This window comes from Pogona vitticeps, chromosome 5 (genome assembly GCF_051106095.1).
Source record: "Pogona vitticeps strain Pit_001003342236 chromosome 5, PviZW2.1, whole genome shotgun sequence".
Taxonomy (NCBI): domain Eukaryota; kingdom Metazoa; phylum Chordata; class Lepidosauria; order Squamata; family Agamidae; genus Pogona; species Pogona vitticeps.
The window spans coordinates 22,394,014-22,413,845 of NC_135787.1; the positions used below are offsets into that span (position 1 = coordinate 22,394,014).

At 42.2% G+C, this 19,832-nt stretch overlaps 1 protein-coding gene across 1 annotated transcript in view; it reads right to left on the bottom strand.

Annotated features, from left to right (window-relative positions):
- Positions 1-19,832, bottom strand: part of TACR3 (tachykinin receptor 3) — a 47,848-nt gene that overhangs the window by 18,462 nt on the left and 9,554 nt on the right. Inside the window, exons 2-3 of the mRNA XM_020796406.3 lie at positions 5,085-5,273; positions 2,846-2,996 (exon numbers count right to left, since the gene is read on the bottom strand). Of these exons, the coding sequence (XP_020652065.2) occupies positions 2,846-2,996; positions 5,085-5,273 (340 nt within the window). The remainder of the gene's footprint in view (positions 1-2,845; positions 2,997-5,084; positions 5,274-19,832) is intronic.

Consider the following 19,832-nt stretch of genomic DNA (forward strand, 5'->3'; position numbering starts at 1 on the left):
TTGCAAATGGAAATATGTTGATGCTTTCAGTATCGGGATGTATGTGATGGGAATGAGTGGGAGACCTATTAGGTAAGTATGTCATCCCATGCATTATGCTAAAAAGTACACCATGTTCAGTAATGGAGAAACAAAACTTCATTAAAGTTATGGAAAAGAGTGAGACTGATAAATGGGACCATCGTTTTAACCAAGACTTCCAGGATTTCTTTTATTACTGCTTAGAGTATTTTTCAAGCAAGAGGCAGAATGACAAAAAAGACTATACTCGTAAAAACAGTTTTATGGTACATTACGAACCAGGGAAATACCAGTGGGTTGCCTGGGCCGGAACTGGATGTTTCAAGGAACTGACACGTGTTGTCGAAAACAGGAGCTCTAAAGGTGCTATCACACAGTAGGGAAAATGCTGCTTGGCCTGATGTGCATTTGCAGTTTATCAAATTAGGCTTTCCTGAGTGAATCGCTATAGCTGTCCAGAGGACAATTTGCAGAGGTCAGCAGGCAGAGAGCTTAGTTTGCATGGAGCTCTAACAGTAAAAGCTGCCTTAAGGTGGTAACAAGGTGCTAATTGGCAATCTCTCTCTCTCTCCCTCTCTCTCTCTCACACACACACACACACACACAAATGGATTCTTCTAAGCACCTTTGTGATATTGTGTTTCTGTCCTGATTTAAAGGACAGAAACCAAGCTCTATGAGGAAAGACTGAAATAATTGAGCATGTTTAGCCTTGAGAAAAGAAGACAGAGGTGTGACATGATAAGTTTTCAAATACTTGAATGGCTATCATACAGAGAAGGGGCAGGATCTGTTCTCGATCATCTCCAAGTGCAGGACACGAAACAATGGGCACAAGTTACAGGAAGCCGGATTTTGGTTGAATATCAGGAAAAACGTCCTAACTGTTTGTTAGAACAGTAAGACAGTGGAACCAGTTACCTCGAGAGGTGGTGAGTGCTCCATCACTGGAGGCATTCAAGAGAAACTCAGACAACAACCTGACAGATATCCTTTGATTTGTGTTCCTGCATTGAGCAGGGGGTTGGACTTGATGGACTTATAGGCCCCTTCCGACTTCACTATTCTATGATTCTATGATCTGGCTGGAGAATCAGATGCTGGGAGTTTGATTCCCCACTGTGCCTCCTTGACAGAGGCTGGACTCATGATTCATAGGGTCACTTCCAGTTCTTCAGTTCTAAGATGGTGACAATGATGATAAATGGAGCATGTCACATCAAAACATTAGCCTGAAAACAATTTGTAATCCCAGCAACACTAAACACATTGGATAAAATCCCATTGCTTACCATAGAAATATTTCTAGCTTTCAGTTTGTTGTTAACAAACTATCCACTGCAATTCTTGTGTGTGTGTGTGTGTGTGTGTGTGTGCGCGCGCGCGCGCACACACACACACACACACACACACACACACACATACATTTGATTAAGAAGTGTGTGGAGATTTATTTGCCAGCTCAGAACAGACTGAAAGTTACAGATGTTCTTATGCTAGACAACAGGATTTCAACCATTGAATCAATGGGATTACATAGATGTTGCCTCACCATCCAGCAAATGGTTCAATAAATCTACTTTTGGATGGACTAGCAATTGGATTAAGGCTGGTGAGTTCACCCAAGAAGCAGCAGACGTCAAAGAAGAAAAGGAACAAAAAATAAAAGTGTGGCGACATCACATGAAATAATAATGATGACCCAGTGATACGGTGATAGGGTGATCTAGTATTAATCTCATATATGGAAGTTTTTTTTAAAAAAATGGAGGATGTTTGGGGGAGGTGAAAGAATATGAGGGACATCTTTAGAAGAATGTATTACAACTAATTACATGGGGGAGGGAAGCTGTTTGAATCATGCTGGCTTGAAAAAAATAGAAGTCTCCTAGTGGCAGAGAATAAAAAGCTGTATTGAGAGCAAAAAAGGCTGGATTGATTCAAACCAGCCTTTGCGTCATGTGGTCATTAAAAATATTTTGAATTCACCCATTTTATAAGCTTAGCAAATCCCTTGCTTTTTTACCATGTAGTCACAGTCTGAGATACATGAAACTTGAACCCTAAAGGGGGAATAGCCATACTAAATTTCAGACAACTAGGTTTGTGTGCTAGGCATCTTCACAGTTTGCTTTAAGAAAACCTAGCAAGCGAAAGTGATTTTTGCCCTAATCAATCTGGATACAAAGAAGCTGTGAATTCATTTTGCTGCCATCTGGGGCCAAATCTGTCCATTCTGGTTTGATCTGGACCTCGTACAAACAGGTGAGAATTCAGCTCATTTAGTTTAGAATTTGTGATTTGTACAAAACGGATGCACACCCAACGTTCTCAAGTGGGTGGGAATAACTTTAGCCTTTATATACACATAATACACCATTATAACTAAGAGCTATGTTTTGTTTGCTTTCACCAATCTATTTTGAATTGTGTGTTAGCCTGTGTTTACATTAATGTTTTTTTAAACCCGAATTCTGTTTTTGTTAACTGCCTTGAGTGCCATTTTTGACAGAGCAAATATAATAAACATAAAATATAATAAATATAATAAAAACAACAGTAGCAGCAGCAACAACAACAACCCCAAGCTTGGCAAGGTCAAAATGCTAAACAACATGCAACACAGAAAATGAACAAAAAGAAAGTGAAAAATAATTTAAAATACTCCATCTTATCATCCTTTTTACATGGAAAAAGGGATTCTGTACTTGATACCATCAAGTTCTGCCAAGAAGCCACTGATTTTGAAATTAAAATTTGGAAGCCATAATCACAAATGATTACGTAGTTAGTCATAATTAAGCAAGATGTGACTGTAGAGTACCTTTCTTTTTGCTTTCAGCTGTTCATGATATTTATCAGATGTGTCGCCTGGAATCTCTCCACCCCAAAGAGTAATTCCAACAATTGTGTAAGTGATGCCCATAACAAGCAGAGGGAAGCAGTAGACCAAAGCAATCACAATCACGTGGTACCTGGAAGAGAAAAACATTGAATTGGCACGTTCTTCTGGAAACAACAACTCAGAACAAAAAAGTCTGACTGTATTGTTAAAAACATTCAGTGGGTTTCAGGTGAAGGAGGACTGGGGTAACATAACTAAAAGCTAAAAGGGGATTTTAGTCACACATTCTTAGTCCCAAACATCCCTGCCTTCAGTGAGGAGGGAATAAGAACTGATATGCATGAAAAAGGGAGAAGATGCCCCTGTTTGTCTCCTGAAAGTAGCAGAAGATGAGTGAGTGATGCAGATGCAAAGGAATAGCTTGCACAGATTGCTAAGGCTTGGGCAATGTTTTGCATACTGAAAAAAAGGAGAGAATCCAGTCACACCTTAAAAACTAACTAGTTTTATTTGACACATATTTTTGTGAACTGCAGTCTGCTTCCTCAGACACCTTGTGTTGCTGTATGCAACGATGGATAGGAGACTGTGGACTAGGGTGAATGTCCTTCTCACTCGTTCCCTTTCCTCTCTCACACATACCTTTTCCTTACCACCAGGGAGAGTGAAAGAGATTTTACAAAAAGAGAGGAGTGCAGTTATGAGCTGCCAAATTCTCTTCCAACTCATGCTGAGAGAATACACAATTACAGTTCTATCCGGCCTTTACTTCAGAGAGCTTGAGAAGTATACATGTGTACATACATACATTATACATACATCCCTCCACTTTCTCCTTACCACAACCCTGTGAAGGGAAAGAGAGAATCAACCTCCTTCTCAGTGTAAGATTAGGGGGAAGTTTAAACTATACAGTAGGAACACCCTGTCCAAGAGATCAATATCCACTAATTTACTTATCTACTGCCTGAAAATACTAAATAAAAAACCCCCAGAAATAAGTATTTATGTGTTTCCATGTGTATTTACTAGAACTGGCCACTAGAGGATGCCAGTATTGTACTGTATTTGATACTTCTGTGTTCTTCAGCACCCATGGTGGGGCTTGGAACCAATCTCCTGCAGATACCGCAGTCCTACTGTACTTTCCTATGTGCTGAGATTCCACTCTGCATCCTTTCCCTTTTGTCCCACTCACTGGTGTTTTTCTATACAATGGCTAGCTGAAGGAAGTGGTTGGGCAGTGCTCTACCTGGAGATCCTTGGTACTACGGTATCTGGTAATCTTTCATTCTTATTACTAACTGGAGTCCTGCTTAGCTTCCAAAATTTGATGAGATCAGATTTGTTCATGGTGGTCCAAGTTTCTTTAGGATGGATCTACGCCTAAAATCACACGAGATCAGGGGACTGTAAGTGCAGCCTCCTCAAACACAGACAGAAATAAACTCCCATCACCCTTGACCAGTGATGGGAGTTGTAGTCCCAACACATCTGGTGGGTGTCACACTGGGACAAAGCTGAACTTGTGGAATCTGTCATTCTTACTGACGCTTTTCCACAGCACCAGAAAACCTTTAAGGTCTGGAGCATTGGGGAAGTGCACTCACTGCTTCTACTCGTATCAGATGGCATGAGTGATGGTGGGAATGATGAAGGGGTGGGTGCCTTTTCTCTCCTTTTTTGCTCTCTTTTCCTCACCCTCTAATTCTTAGCAGATTGTTTTTGGTCATTTATTAATCCAACCTATAAACTGCTTAGCCTTTGGTTGGCTCTCACAGCACAGATATCATATTGCTCTTATAAGCACAGCCTTGAAAGAAGAGTGGATATAACAAACATGTGGAAGCTGTCCAGAGAAACTAAGCAAGGGTAGGAGCACCGAATCCTGAAGATTTCAATTTTGCAGCAGCGGTGAATCCATTCCAGGTTACAGTCCAGGCTTTACCAGAGGCCTTCCAAATAAGATTCAGCGCCTTGTGCAGCCTGGAGAAGTCTGGAGCAGATTCTCTGCTACTGCAAAAGTGGCCCACGTCCACTGGGTAGGATGATACCTTGGGATCCAGAGCATCAATCTACTATTGCTTGGTTATAGATTGTCTTAGCATGTCGATACATTGATTCTTCACTCTTACTAAGGAAAACCTCCCAGGTTTTGCTTTGAGGGCAGACTCAAAAGGCAAGCAAAAGTGCACAGTCATTGAATTGCTTGACTTACGTAAAACGCTGCTTCATTCCCCCCGGCCAGAAAACATAGCACAGGGTTCTCCCGGGCATCACTTTAGTCTTAGAAAAGAGACATTGAGGAAAGGCGAGCAAGAATGCCAGGATCCATATGCTGGCAATCACCACTTTGGTAGCTGTGGCAGACAGTCTGGGCTTCAGAGGGTCGATAATGGCCATATATCTGTGACAATAAAATGAAACAAAAAGCACCATTGAGAATATTAGAAAATTAGAAATGGTAGGGAAATAGTAACTCGGGGGGCATCTGTTTTCTCTTCCCATATAATAAAGAAAATGAAATTAATTCCTCGGAGACCTCTCTGTCACACCTCGTTGAGGATAGCGGCTCTCAAGGAAATGGCTACTGTGTCACAAGACATAAATCAAATAATTGAAAGCTTTGGTCAGCCCACAGTAATCACCCACACAGGAATTGCCCACCAAGTTCGCAGCATGATTCATTGCTCTGACTTTTCCTTTTTCCCTATCCATTCCTCCTCTGGAGGATTGCGTCTGCCTTATCTTGACACTGGCTGGGACTGGGTTTGCCTGATGCAGAGAATAAATAATGTATGCATTGGATTCATGGTATTCCTTTCTTCTGTCCCCACACACAAAGGAGAAAAGTTCCTGAGACAGGATGTTTACTATGCAGTTTTACACGCTGAATGTTTGCAGCACTATCAGAACTTGGAAAAATTACTTTTCTGGACTAAAACCTCCAGAATCCCCAAGCTACATGGCTAACAGCTATACTGGATGGGGTCTCTCCAAGCTGTAAAGCCAAAATGGAATTTCCCACAGTGTTAAAGAGAAACAATGAAGGCAAGAAAGAAGGGCTGAGAAAAAAAACAGGAAAGAAAAGACAACATAAGAAGGTACAAGAACATTGTGAAAAAAGCATCTATGAGGGGGCATAGTCTGTGAGAGCACAACTGCTTATGGTTTTCCACTTTTTATTATTGGCCAAAATCCTGTTGTGACAGTTATGCCTGTGGATGAGTGATGATGTCACCAGTAGGGGAAGATATCCAGGCATTAAAGACTTCCTATTTCTGTTCCAGGATTCCCACACTTTGTTTGCAATGAAACTGATTGCATGCAAGCTGAATGAGCCATGCGATAGCAGCGGGAAGTCTTTAATGACTGAAAATCTTCCCATTGGTGGCATCATCACTTTCCACAGGTTTAATGTATGTAACAGGATTTGGGTCCGTGTACCACTCATTCCACTTCATTCATTTATGGTTTTCACTCACTTTTTCTTTCCAATACATTTTAGTTTAGATGGCTCTTCCGATGCTGCTAAACTTCAGCTCCCATTGTAATTCAATACTGGCTATTCTGGCTAAGGTGCAGTTGCTCCAATAACATCTGGAAGGTTTCATGCTTTAAAAAAACAACAATCCTAAGCTGCAACTACTGTTAATGGTAAGCTCCATCTCTGTGAAACTGATACAGAATTTCAATTCCCCCTTGAAAAATCTGGTGAAATATACATGCTTCCCCCCCCCCCCCCCCATTTTCTGCCTGCATATAGGATGGATGATTGAGGAATAACTGTACACAGTTATTGTGGTAACTGTGTGTTAAATCTTTGTTGCTTATTTCTTTGCCAGTTATGGCAAGACTTTTCCAAACATCATGCCTGTTTGCTGTGTAGCATGTTGTAAGGCTATGCAAGACACTCTGCTGTCTGAGGTAAGGTAAAGGTAAAGGTAAAGGTTCCCCTTGACAATTTTGTCCAGTCGTGTTCGACTCTAGGGGGCGGTGCTCATCCCCGTTTCCAAGCCATAGAGCCAGCGTTTTGTCCGAAGACAATCTTCCGTGGTCACATGGCCAGTGCGACTTAGACATGGAACGCTGTTACCTTCCCACCGAGGTGGTCCCTATTTATCTACTTGCATTTGCATGCTTTCGAACCGCTAGGTTGGCAGGAGCTGGGACAAGTGACAGGCGCTCACTCCGTTGCATGGATTCGCTCTTACGACTGTTGGTCTTCTGACCCTGCAGCACAGGCTTCTGCGGTTTAGCCCACAGCGCCACCACATCCCTGAGGTAAAGTATGAGATGGCAATTCTTCCCCATTACAGGTCCAGAATGGCTGCTGAAAATTACTTTAAAGGGGCAAGTATCTTCCACAAAACCTGAAACAGAATACAGTACTTTGTTTAGGGAGCCCAAAACAGGTAGCATAACATCAATGTTTTGTCTTGCAAAGGAGGAGAACGTGTGGGAAGCTCAGGAGGGACAGCTCAAAGAGCTGCTTCTGCCACACATCTCCCTGTCTGCCTCCTGAATTAGTTGCCTCACGTCCCTCAGCAGTAGAGCTGACCCTGACTTGAAACATATACCAACATCTCAAAAACAGAAATTAAAGGAAGGGGATGGCATTTTGGAATCCAAATGCTCAAATCTGAGCATCAAAATTTGAACAGTTAATTTTTTCTCTGGTGCATTTTGGAAATTCAGCCTTTCGCTTCTCTCAAGGACGTCTGAGGTGGCGGTGGAAGGGAGGGGAGCTTGTACCCCTGAATCCTATATTTCTTAATTATATTAATGTACACAAAGAAATGTAGTGTGTTGTTGTGACACACACTGGGTTCTCAAATCATGCTAACATATCATTGTCTAGTTTTGTCTTTCTCCTCTGAAAAATTCCTGCAGCACACCTGACTTTTCCCCCATCAGCTTTATTATCTCAAAAATATGACATTTCTGAAAAGGCTGATTTCAGAACAGTTTTGATGAGACTTGGCTCTCTTTTGTTCTGCTACTTAACTTTCCATCTTCACAATTCCAAGGCTACAGGTGATATGTCCCGATTTGGCAGTTCAAGATGAAAGATGCTCATCTTTCTGTTTTGCTTTGCTTTTATCACCTCTGAGTAGTCTCTACCACAGACAGATTATTATTATTATTTCTTTTATCCAGCTCATTTTGCTCCATTTTATGTTTTTGTTTTATTATGTTCATAAATCTTGAAGATTCTCTCCTGCTTCAAGCTGATGTCTGTTTCTGGTGGCAGCAAAATTTGGTGGATGTGTGGCGCTACTTATAATCTGTGAGTCAGCAAAATTCCTCTATTAGTGATTGTTTTATTATTATGAATTAATAAATATATATGGGCTGGCTAATGATAGTTCATAGAATGCTCAATTGCTTATGTGCAAGTGAGCACAAGTGCCCATCTGTGTGACCAGACTTGCTAGATCATCCAAAGCTGCGTGTGTAATCTGCAGAATGAGCAGTGACAATCGCAACAAATCTCTAATAGAATTGAATATCAGTGCACTCTTGAATGGACATGATTCTTTGGACACACATACACAAATGTGTACATGCACACAGGTGTGCATGCACACACACATACAGTACGTAGAGGCACAAGCGCAACTGAGATGGGGTGACTGATCATGGAAAGTTTGTCTAGGTCAGCGATGGTGAACCTATGGCACGCGTGCCACAGCTGGCACATGGAGCCCTTTCTGCCAGCACACGAGCCATAGATTATCAGATCACTCCTCCCCCCCGCACAGCCAAACCTGAGAAGGCGGCTACAGCCATGGTGCTGGCGCTTCGGCAGGCAGATCCGGAGCAGCTGGTGCTGGTAGTGGATCCGGAGTGGGGTCTTCAGGCACCTCCATGCTGGAATTCCCCCTTTTGCTGCCACTTCTCGTTCCACTGCCACCACTTCCGGTTCCAAAGCTGCCGCCGCTGCTGCAGTGGTGGCACACCACCCACTGTTTTTGGTCCCCCCACCCCCAGTTTGGGTATGTGAGCCCAAAAAGGTTCGCCACCACTGGTCTAGGTGGTTCCAAGCATTAGAGGGCGGGGATATGAAGGCCAGTTCCCCAAGGGGGTGACACCAGGTTAGGGGGCACTGCACATGCTTTGCACATAAAATGTCATTGGTTCCGTTTGTGACATTTCCGGTTGAAAAAGGACAAGTCAGCACGTGATGATGGAAAAGCTCTTTGCCAAAGAACCTGAAGGTCTGTAGCAAATCAGAGAAGACAACAAGGGTAAATGGACCAGTGAGCTGGCATAAGACAGCTTCTTATGATCCCATGCAGCTGTAGTTCCAAACTCTCTTGCCGTATGAGTCCAGGAGACAGACATGACTGCTGTCCCTTCAGTGCAAACGGCTGCCACTAACCAATGAGAAAGGGAAGGACAGAACACTCAGCAGAGAGGCGAGGCTAACTTTGAATTTAAAAGCTGGAAGGAACTATTGGTTAGTGCTGGATAGATAAAGACAGCCACCCCAGCTCAGCAAGGTCTCTCCCAGTTACTCACACTACAGACAACATGCAAGGTTGTAAGTAAAACTCCAATAATGTTAGGTTGCATTTATAGAAATATAGTTCTCAAATCCCATGAAGTACGAATTCTCTGCTGTTTGCCACTGGTTGGGCCTGTGTACTGTGTTTAGTTCTGGACACCACACTTTAAGAAGGGTGCCTACAAACTGGAATAAGTTCAGAGGAGGGCAACAAGGGTGATCAGGGGACTGGAAACTAAGCCCTATGAGAAAGGACTGAAACAACTGGGTATATTTTGCCTTGAAGGGAGATTGTTGTTGTTGTTTAGTCGTTTAGTCGTGTCAAACTCTTCGTGACCCCATGGACCAGAGCACGCCAGGCCCTCCTGTTTTCCACTCCCTCCTGGAGTTTGGTCGAATTCATGTTGGTAGCTTCGATGACACTGTCCATCTATCTCATCCTCTGAGGGGAGATAGCACTTTTCAAATACTTGAAAGATTATCATACATGGGGGGGGGCAGGGTCTATTCTTGTTCATCCCATGCTGCAGGGCACAAAATAAGTTACAGGAAGCCAGGTTTCAGTTGAATATCAGGAAAAACCTTCTAACTGTTAGAGCACTATGGCAGTACTGGCAATGGAACCAATTACCGCAGGAGGTGGTGCACTCTCCAAGGCTGAAGGCATTGAGAAAATTAGTCAACCATCTGTCAGATGTACATTGATTTGGATTCAAAGTGTATCTGAACTCTTCTAACTCCCTTATTGTATGATTCAGTGATTTTAGGATTCTCTGAACAGCACTGTAATTTTAGAGCTAAGGTCTTCATGAATCACTTTGGGTCTTTCATGACATATTGTGCAGTTTAGAATCCATTTCCTTTTTTCTTTTACTGTCTAGCAAATATTCATGTCCCCAGTCCAGCACTTGTGGGTGGAAGGGATGTTTAAGTTTTCTGGCCCAATGGTGGCCAGTCACTTTCAGTTTCTGAAAAAAAAAACTGACTCCATCTCTCCCTCCCCCCCCCCTTTGGCCAAAAAACATCCTGGACTGGAGGAATTCTATTTTAATGGCAGATCACCCATCAAAAGGTTTCTACTGAGTAAGATTGTCATATTCTTGGAGGATGACCTGGAACACCCTGTTCCATGGGGGAGAGGGAACTGTGGGCTGGATGCTTCATTTTGCCTACCCCTGAAATAGAGGATTCCCTCAAATAGAGGATGCTCCCATGATACAACTTCCAATATTGAACTGTTCTCTGAGTAGGATATATGTCCATGTTGTTGGTACCTGGTGTGCCATCCTACTTCTCTAAATGGAAGAATGATCTTCCCATTTCTAGTTTAACAATATGTCACAGAAAGAGAGACCCATTTCTCATCTAACAATATGCCAGGTGGAAAATTAGAATGGCAGGCTGAGTTACTCAGGGATAACAGCTTCAAAGTTAAAAAAATGTCAAGTTTCAGATTTTCCATGTACTAAAATGATGTTCCACAGTAGGCAAGGTCAACCCCATGAGAATGGAGAAGTTTGTATTTGAGAATCCTGGATTTCATGCCATGTGCTTAGTTGTTTGGGTCATAACATGGCAGTAGCAACTGTAAATGGATTTTCCATGCCTTTCACCCAGGAGGGACACATTTTCTGCTCATTTTCTGGATGAAATTATGTCATACCTACTTTTCCCTCTCTCTTTTCAAGCATGATGCTGATCAGGTGGAAACAAAAAGAGAAAGAGAAATAATTCCAAACAAAAACGGGCACATCACCTAACCCAGTCCCTAATAAAATAACCCTATTTATTCCAAAATTGAATTGTCATGGGTCTGAGCACACACATAGGCATAAATTAAGATGTGAATGGTTCTATGAAGCACAGTATTGTAAGCTATCATACATGACTGCTGTGGTTAGAATCCTACTGCCCATGTGTGCCGGAGTAAGTGCAAGAGCATAAATCATAGCAAATAATTGTTGCCAGTTAAGGAGTTGCCACTTGTATTTATCATCATATCCCAAGTCATACAACTGGCATGTAATGATGAATGCAAGGACCAACTCCTTAACTAGCAGCAACTTGTGACTGTGGCTTGTGCTGTTGCTCTTATGCCAAGATATGCAAGCAACAGCAGCCTGGTCATAGGTGAGATTTAAAACACAAGAGACAAAATGTGTCCAAAGTCATTTCTTTGACTGATTTGTCTTTAGTAAAAGGATTAAATTCTAAAACTGGTATCTGCACGTTCAGCTCACTTAAGCAGACTCATTGATTCAATGGAATTGTCATAAGTAGTGATGTATCAAGTCCCCATTCATTTAATACACCTACTCAAGTTGGAATTAGCAATTAGGTGTACAAATTAAAGGTAGCCCTGACTATCTGAGTCAATCTTCCTGTCTTACAGGGACATATTCACTGAATTATTAGTAAATATTCCTTATTGGTGTCCATTGGAGTAAGAGGGATCTAGCAAATGCTGCGAGCTTTAATATCACAATCAGAAATGAATGGATGGATGAATAAATGAATGAATAGTAATCACTTCTGCTGTAAGGCAAGAGCTCTTACAAAGCAATGATGCCATGTCTTACTAGGTAGGATCACGGAACATTCACTTAAGATACTTACCACCATCATCCTGTGTGCTAATTTTGCTGTATCATGGGGTGGGCAAACTTTGAGCCTCAAAATGTTTTTGGACTGCAAGTCCCATAACACCTCATCATTAGTTATCTTGCCCAGTGCTACTAAGAGTTGTAGGCAAACAAAAAAGACACACACACACAAAAAAGCAAACGCACCTCTAGAAGACCGCAGCAGCAGGCCTCTAAAGTGGATGTCTAAATAAGGTTAATATGGCTCCTGGGATATAAAATTAAGAATCTCATGTCTCCAGTTTTATTCAATTATTTAATTTATTTAAAATATTTTTATTCTGCCTTTCTCCTTAAAAAGAACCCAAGGCAGCTAAGTTGACAAAGCAGATTCCATGCAAAAAGAAGATCCAGTTTTATGGGAACTCCAGACCAAGCCAATACATCATCTACAGTTATGAGGCAAATATGATTATTCATTGCAAAGATGACACTGCTCAATAGAGGGATGATACTCATCTAGCATCTGCATATCGGTGGGTCATTTACTCTGTATTCCGGAGGAGAAGGCCAAGAGTTGCAAATATAGCTGTACATGTTTTCTAATCTGTACATTTGATTTGGCCCAATCATGAAACACCACATTCAAAATCAGGTGTACTCAAAAGTACTGTCTTGTTAATTTGCCAAATCCTGTTTGAATTAACCAGAAGAGGACTGCTTGGAGATACAATAAACCAGTTGTATATTGATCATGGCAGCACAATTTTGATGGAGCTGCTTTGAAATAAGTTGCTAAAGAATTATGTTGATGGTGCACCTGGAAACATGATTAATCTATTTCATCTTATTGAGGTCAGCTTGTCAAGAACTTTAAAAGATGAATGGATACCTTCCAATTATTTAGAATAAAACACTCTGCTTTCTTTTTGTTGCTGGAAAGATTTAGAAATAACATTTGCCTGCCATTATTATATGCATTGTCATTATAATTTAGCACCTCCAGCTCTGAAGCTCTGTGATTTATTCTTTTAGAAACAGTGAAGCACTAAAACTTCTTTTTTTATTCTAATGGATCAAAGTGGCTGGGGAAAAAAACCCATAAGCAGCCCCATTCATTGTAAAGATTTATTTTTCTAAATGGTCACTAAGATATAAATTATCTTCTCAAAGCACATTTCTCTTTCAAGATGACACTCAATAGGCAAAAATTACTAGCTGGCATAACTGTTGATTTCTCACAGTAGAATACTATATTTATGAACAGTTAATACAATATGGAGGGAGGGCATGGACATACAATGATCAGCCACAACATTAAAACCACTGACAGGTGAAATGAATAACACTGATTATATCATTACAATGGCATCTGTCAAGGGCTGGGATATATTAGGCAGCAAGTGAACAGTCAGTTCTTGAATTTCATGTCTTGGAAGCAGGAAAGATGCACAAGCAAATGGTTTTGAGTGACGCTGACAAGGGCCAAAGAGTGATGGCTAGTCAACTGGGTCAGAGCATCTCCAAAATGGTGAATCTTGTGGGGCGTTCCCAGTACACAGTGGTTAGTATCTACCAGAAGTTGTGCAAGGAAGGACAACTGGCATTGTCTCCATATTCTATGGCTCTATGAGTTATGACATTATTGAAGGAGGGCATGGGCATGAAATAGACACTCAGTGACATCCTGAATATTCTGAACCTATAAAATCTATTATAAGCTCTGGCTCCCAGTTTGAGTATCTGCAATTACTTCGGCATTTGGTAGTTTCGTTAGCACTGTTGTCTATGCTGGGGATGGTAATTCTTGAGTCTGTCACATCAAAGGGATTAGAAATCTCTTTCTCCCAAACTACATATGCTTTAACTGTAGAAGTACTCTTGATTTTTCCTACGTAAAGCAGGTTGCGGGCCAGTGTCTCAGGGCCAAACTATACAGTAGGGATAACCCAGATTAGCATTGCAGTCCTATTAGCATTCCAGAAACATAATCCAGGCAGACTCTTGTTTCTGATAAATCACACTTGCAAATGAAGAACATGCTTGTGTGCTGAGGACCAGTTGCAAAGCAAGCTAATTTGCAGAGTTTGGGAGGTGAGAGAAGCTCCTCTTGTGACAATCACACACAATCAGGACCTAAGGAAGCCATTCTTCAGATGTTAGATTAGCTGCAACACATTTTAGCCTTCAGAACGTATGCTTGTTTAGTTCTAATTCTGTTTTGGAGTTGCTCCAGCGAATCTGACAAGATCTGGGCATAAGGTAGACAGATGCAAGGAAATATGTTCCTATTAAATATAATCAAGCATGAGCTACACGTCAGCCATTATTTTCTTCTTGTGGAAAAAGGGTTATGGTACAGGATCTCTCCTTGGTAAAGTGTGCTCTCTTCCTTCTTCATATTTGGATTCTATCTCCTCATGGCAGAAAAGAACTTAGACCTCATGGCAGAACGTCCAGAATTCCAATGCTGATTGGGGGATTCCACACTGGTATTCCAAAAAATAGTGTTCCCACACCCTTGGCTGCTGGTTAGTGCTTTCACGGATAGTCTCACTCTTGTGGTATCTGGTTCAAGACTAAGGATCCATCTGGAGCCCTATTCCTCACTTAAGAACCCAGGCAGAATACTCTCTGCACAGAGTACAGTCATGCCCCGCTTAACGATTGCCCCACATTATGACAAATCTGCTTTACGATGATCTTTTTGCGATCGCAAAATGAAGTTTTAAATGGGGTTTTTTCACTTTGCAATGATTGGTTACCTGCTTCAGGAACCTATTCTTCGCATTACGATGATCAAAACAGCTGATTGTTTCCCCGCTGTGCTTAGCGATGGATTCCTTGCTATACAGGCACCAAAAATGGCCACCGTATGGAGGATCTTCACTGGACGGTGGTTTTTAGCTCACTGTATTCTAATATTATTTTAATATATGGAAATGAAAAGGCAACAGTGAGTCTCAAACTGGGACACAGCACAGAGAAGAAATATAAGAATTCAGCCCAGTTGAATTTCTTCAGTTCATGAATACCTGAGATATGTTGAACAAGCAGTCTTTTTCATGAGACCTGATGTATTTGGGAGATGTATTTTAATACAACATATTGTTATCCTAATAACAGTTCTACAGTTAAAGCGTGATATGAAGTTTGGGACAGAGGGATATTTAATTCCTTTTATGTGACAGACTCAAGAATTACCAGCGCCAGTGTTATGTATTGCTGAAACACCGAATACATAATTTTGTACCTTTAACCCCTCCCCCTCCACAAAATGCTGATAAAAGTTGCCTCTAGCAATCAATGACCTAAAGCTGAACAGGCTGTTTCTTGTTTCTATTAGTTAGCAGAACAGCAAATCTTGCTCAGCCTCATTACTGTAAAGATCAGCAACAGAATTTGTTGAAATATGCTATAGGTACACTTGAGCAAATCAAATTAATTGTCTATAAAATAGTGCCTTGCTAAAGAAAAGGGGGGAAAGGGAGAAATATTGAGAGGAATTGTTTCAAGAAAAGAGAGCAAGAGAGCAAGAGAATTTGTTCTAGCACCTATTTATTTGGAAACATCCATTTTAAGAGAACTTTGGAAGATAATGTCTTGCCAAAACCCAGAGGAAACAATCACACCAGATTTCCCACAGTTGTAGCAATATAAATATCAAGGACATCTGAGAAATTTTATTGTCTCAGCCTTAGCCAACCCATATGCATAAAACTCCACCCTCCCTTCCTCCTCTATTTCTGTATAAAGCAGGTAGGGCTGTATACTGGATCTGGGTCAATTTCAAATTCTGAACCAAATTGTCTTGATTGGATCAAATTGCATGAAGTCTAGATCTAAGTGGAAAGGCCAGATTCAGTTCCAAGTTAAACTGACTTTACCAATCAATTTGTGTTTGGAGCAATTTGTAAATTTCTTTACAAAATTTTAAAATGCCTAGTGTTTACATATGGCAGGTTTGCTCCTTTCTTTAAGGCCCATTATGTCTCTCAACGTCAAAGAAATAAGTGAATAAACTAAAAAGTTATTAAAGTGCTCAAAACTGATATGGTCCATTTCACTGAGAGATGACTATTTCAACTTCCTCTGTGTGTAGCTGAAGGACATGGAGGGAGAATTCTGCTGATGCTTTCCTGCTATCAGTATTGGATGGAGTTCTCTGTCTCAAGCAGCAGAAAAAAGTGACCAGGAAGGATTCAGTTTGTTCAATAAGCTCCTGTGAGAAGTGCAAGCATCCAGAGGAAAAGAAGGAGCAATGCCCAAAGATTCCTTCACTTCAGGAAGAACCACCCTGTTTCCTCGAAAATAAGACCTAATCTGAAAATAAGTCCTAGTATGATTTTTCAGGATGCTCGTAATATAAGCCCTACCCCAAAAATAAGCCCCAGTTAAGTGAAACCCTGCTCTCCACCATTGTGCAGCATTGTGCAGCAAACATGACATGACCGTATTTGCATAAATGTAGATGGTGGTACATGAAAAAATAAATAAAACATCATCTGAAAACAAGCCCTAATGTGTTTTTTGGAGCAAAAATTAATATAAGACCCTGTCTTGTTTTCAGGGAAAACACGGTATATCACTCAACTCCAACTGAAAGCAATGTACAGTGGTGCCTCGCATAGCGAGGTTAATTGGTTCCAAAAAAACCCACATTGCTATGGGAAAACATCGTTAAGTGAAACGCGTTTTCCCATAGAGATGCACTGAAAACCGGATAATCCGTTCCAATAGGAACGGATTATCCAGTTTTCTCCCCCAGTATCGGGTGCAGCCCTTTGGGAGAAGCCTCGGGGGAGGGGGGGAAGACGGCATCGGCTCCTGCCTTCTCCCCCACCACCCGGCTTCTCCCAAAGGGCTGCTCCGACTGTGCTTGCAGCAGCGGAGGAGGTGCCCGGTGGAGGAGAAAGGCCAGATCGGCTCCTGCCTTCTCCTCCACCGGGCACCTCCTCCGCTGCTGCAAGCACAGTCGGGGCAGCCCTTTGGGAGGAGCCGGGCTGCTCCGAAGAAAGGCAGAAGCCGATCTGATCTCCCTTCCCAACCATCGGGAGCAGCGGGAGAAGCCGCCCGGTGTGGAGGGGGGGGAGATCGGATCGGCTTCTGCCTTTCTTCTCCACAGCCCGGCTTCTCCCAAAGGGTTGTCCCGATGTTGCTTGCAGCAGCGGAAGAGGTGCCCGGTGGAGGAGAAATGACAGATCGGCTCCTGCCTTCTCCTCCACCGGGCACCTCCTCCGCTGCTGCGGGGAAGGGGAATCCCGGCAGTGGCCTCAGAAGGACCCTTCGGAAGGGTCCTTCTGAGGCCACCGCAGGCATTTTCCCCCAGCTGAGCTGCGGGAGCGCTCCTTTGGAGGCTCCCACCGCTCAGCTGGGGGAAAATGGTGCCTATGGGGAAAACATCGCAAAGCGATTTTTCCCCATAGGCAACATCGTTATGCGATCGCAAAAGCGATGGCAAAAATGCCATCGTTATGCGAATTCGTTGTTAAACGGGACACTCGTTATACGAGGCACCACTGTATTACGTATCTTCTGTCTCAACATTCACATTTTGTCATGTGTAATGTATAATCCTTAAGGCCATCCCAGAGTGATTAAAAAGTAAAAGAAGTATATGTTTGGATTGTAAGTACATTATGAAATGGCACTAAAATGAACACTCTTGAGAATTATCACCAGAAATTGTCTCCACTCTTCTTCAGTCAAGTTTGATTTCTGGCTGCAGGTCCCAAAAGCCCTATTGCTGTTTTTATTCAAAGAAATGTCCCTGGATTGCTAAACTCAGAGAAATGTCAAGGTCAGAACTCGGAAAACATATATGCTGGTTGGGAAGTCCAACAGCTGGAGTCCAAAATTACCTTTTCCAAACTGTAGTGAAGCTATAGTTTTTAACCTGTTGAATCCTACTGGAAACATATCCATGGTTGTAGTCAAATGCTTGAGATGACATCATCCCCACCCCCAAAAACGGCTTTCAGCAGGAATCAAAAGAGGCCAATATCCTTGGTTTATGTACAAATCGCACCAAAACTACATCCAACTACAGTGGTGCCTCGTTTGACAATGTTAATTCATTCCAGCGAAATTGCTGTAGAGCGAAAACATTGTCAAAAAACAAAAAACAAAAAAACCCATTGAAGTGCATTGAAAACCGTTCAATGCGTTCCAATGGGCTGAATACCTGCTCGTCCAGCGAAGATCCTCCATACAGTGGCCATTTTCGGTGTCTGTAAAGTGAGGAATCTGTCCTAGAAAACAGCGGGGGGCCATTTTCTTCAGCAGGTGGTCATTTTGAAACCAGATGATCAGCTGTTTGCTGATAGTTGTAAAGTGAAAATCGGTTCCCGAAGCTTGAACCTGAACCTGACTTTGCAGAAGTCAAAGTCTTTGGTACTAAATCCAGTGTCCCAAGCCCCAGGTCTGAGTCCTTATTAAAAACAAGGGTCCCCCCCCCAAGAAAAAAGGGAGGGGTGGGTGGATGCAAGTTGTGAGTCACATCTGGGTCATTGAAACAAACAAACAAACCTGGGTCAAATCAGTCGTCAGTGCAACTTAAGTCTGACTTAGCAGCATGTTCTGTGACTCAAGACCCCATCCCTGGTTACTGCCTGACAATTCTAGATACTGAGAAGTATTCTAGACGTAGGGGAGGGCTCAGCTCTGGGCATCATCTTGAATGACCCTCCAGACCTGGAGCTTTGAAATGACCCTTTTAAAGATGAGGGCTCTTAGCTCTTGCCAGGTGCCTGAGAGATTCTGGGCTCTGTAGCCCAGAAGTAACTTTCTCAGCAATGCTTGAACCTGAACCTGACTTTGCAGAAGGAGACAAAATGATTCTTCTATTTCAGTGGATTTTGTTCCTGCTCCATTTGGGTCACCATGATCAACAGAGCTCATTCTTGATTGCCATGTTCTCTTGGAACATCACAGCTGTGTCTCCTGGGACCAAGAAATGTATCTGCAGAGTAATGTCGATGCCTCCCGGTAATATTTCTTTATACCGGTGGTTAAAACATGATCATAATGTCATGAGTCCTTTACACCATTTCCCTCCTTTATTTTGCTTTAAAAAATTAAGGAGCAATTACTGCTGATGAATTTTAATGTGGCATTCAGTATACCAGGCATGGCAGGGCAGGATTCAGGGAAGTGATCTGCTTGCAAACTAAAATAAAAGTGGCAATAAAATGCTTTGCTTAGTGCTTTTCACTGAAATCAGAGTGCGCTATTGACATTTACGCATTTAAGCCTCTCAGGCTTTTTGTGTAGTGCAAAATAAAAAGGCTTGCTTCATTTGCTGCTCTACTGAAGGAACTCCACGCTTAACAACACACATCTGCTGAACTACACAATGTTTCAGAGAATTAATTGGAAGACTAGGGTTGTTCCATTTGCTAGTCAGGATGAGCCAGCCTTTCTGAAGCAGCACTTGTGGCTTGAAAAAGTTACTTTTTTTGGACTAAAACTCCCAGAAGTCCCCCAGCTAATGTGCTCTTTGTAGTCACTGAGAAAATAAGGAGTATTTGCTAAAGTCCTCATTCACATTTATCGTTTTAGAGATGGGCACGAACTGCTGATTTGGCATTTTGTGCCATTTCTTTTACTGGCTTGAGCACCGGGCCCCCTCTGATGAACACCCCCTTGAAGAGAACACCTTTGTTTCCCTGCCCTGCCTCCTCTGTGTGCTGCCTCTGAGAGACTGCACACCAGATAAGATGGGGTGCTGAACTGCAGAACACCTATGGGGCCTGTAAACGAATCTCTACTTAATCCTTGGGATGGCAAAGTTCAGCTCTGAGGCCACATGTGGTTCCCAGCATTCTCCTGTCTTATGTTTCTTGCAGAAGGAAGGAAGGAAGGAAGGAAGGAA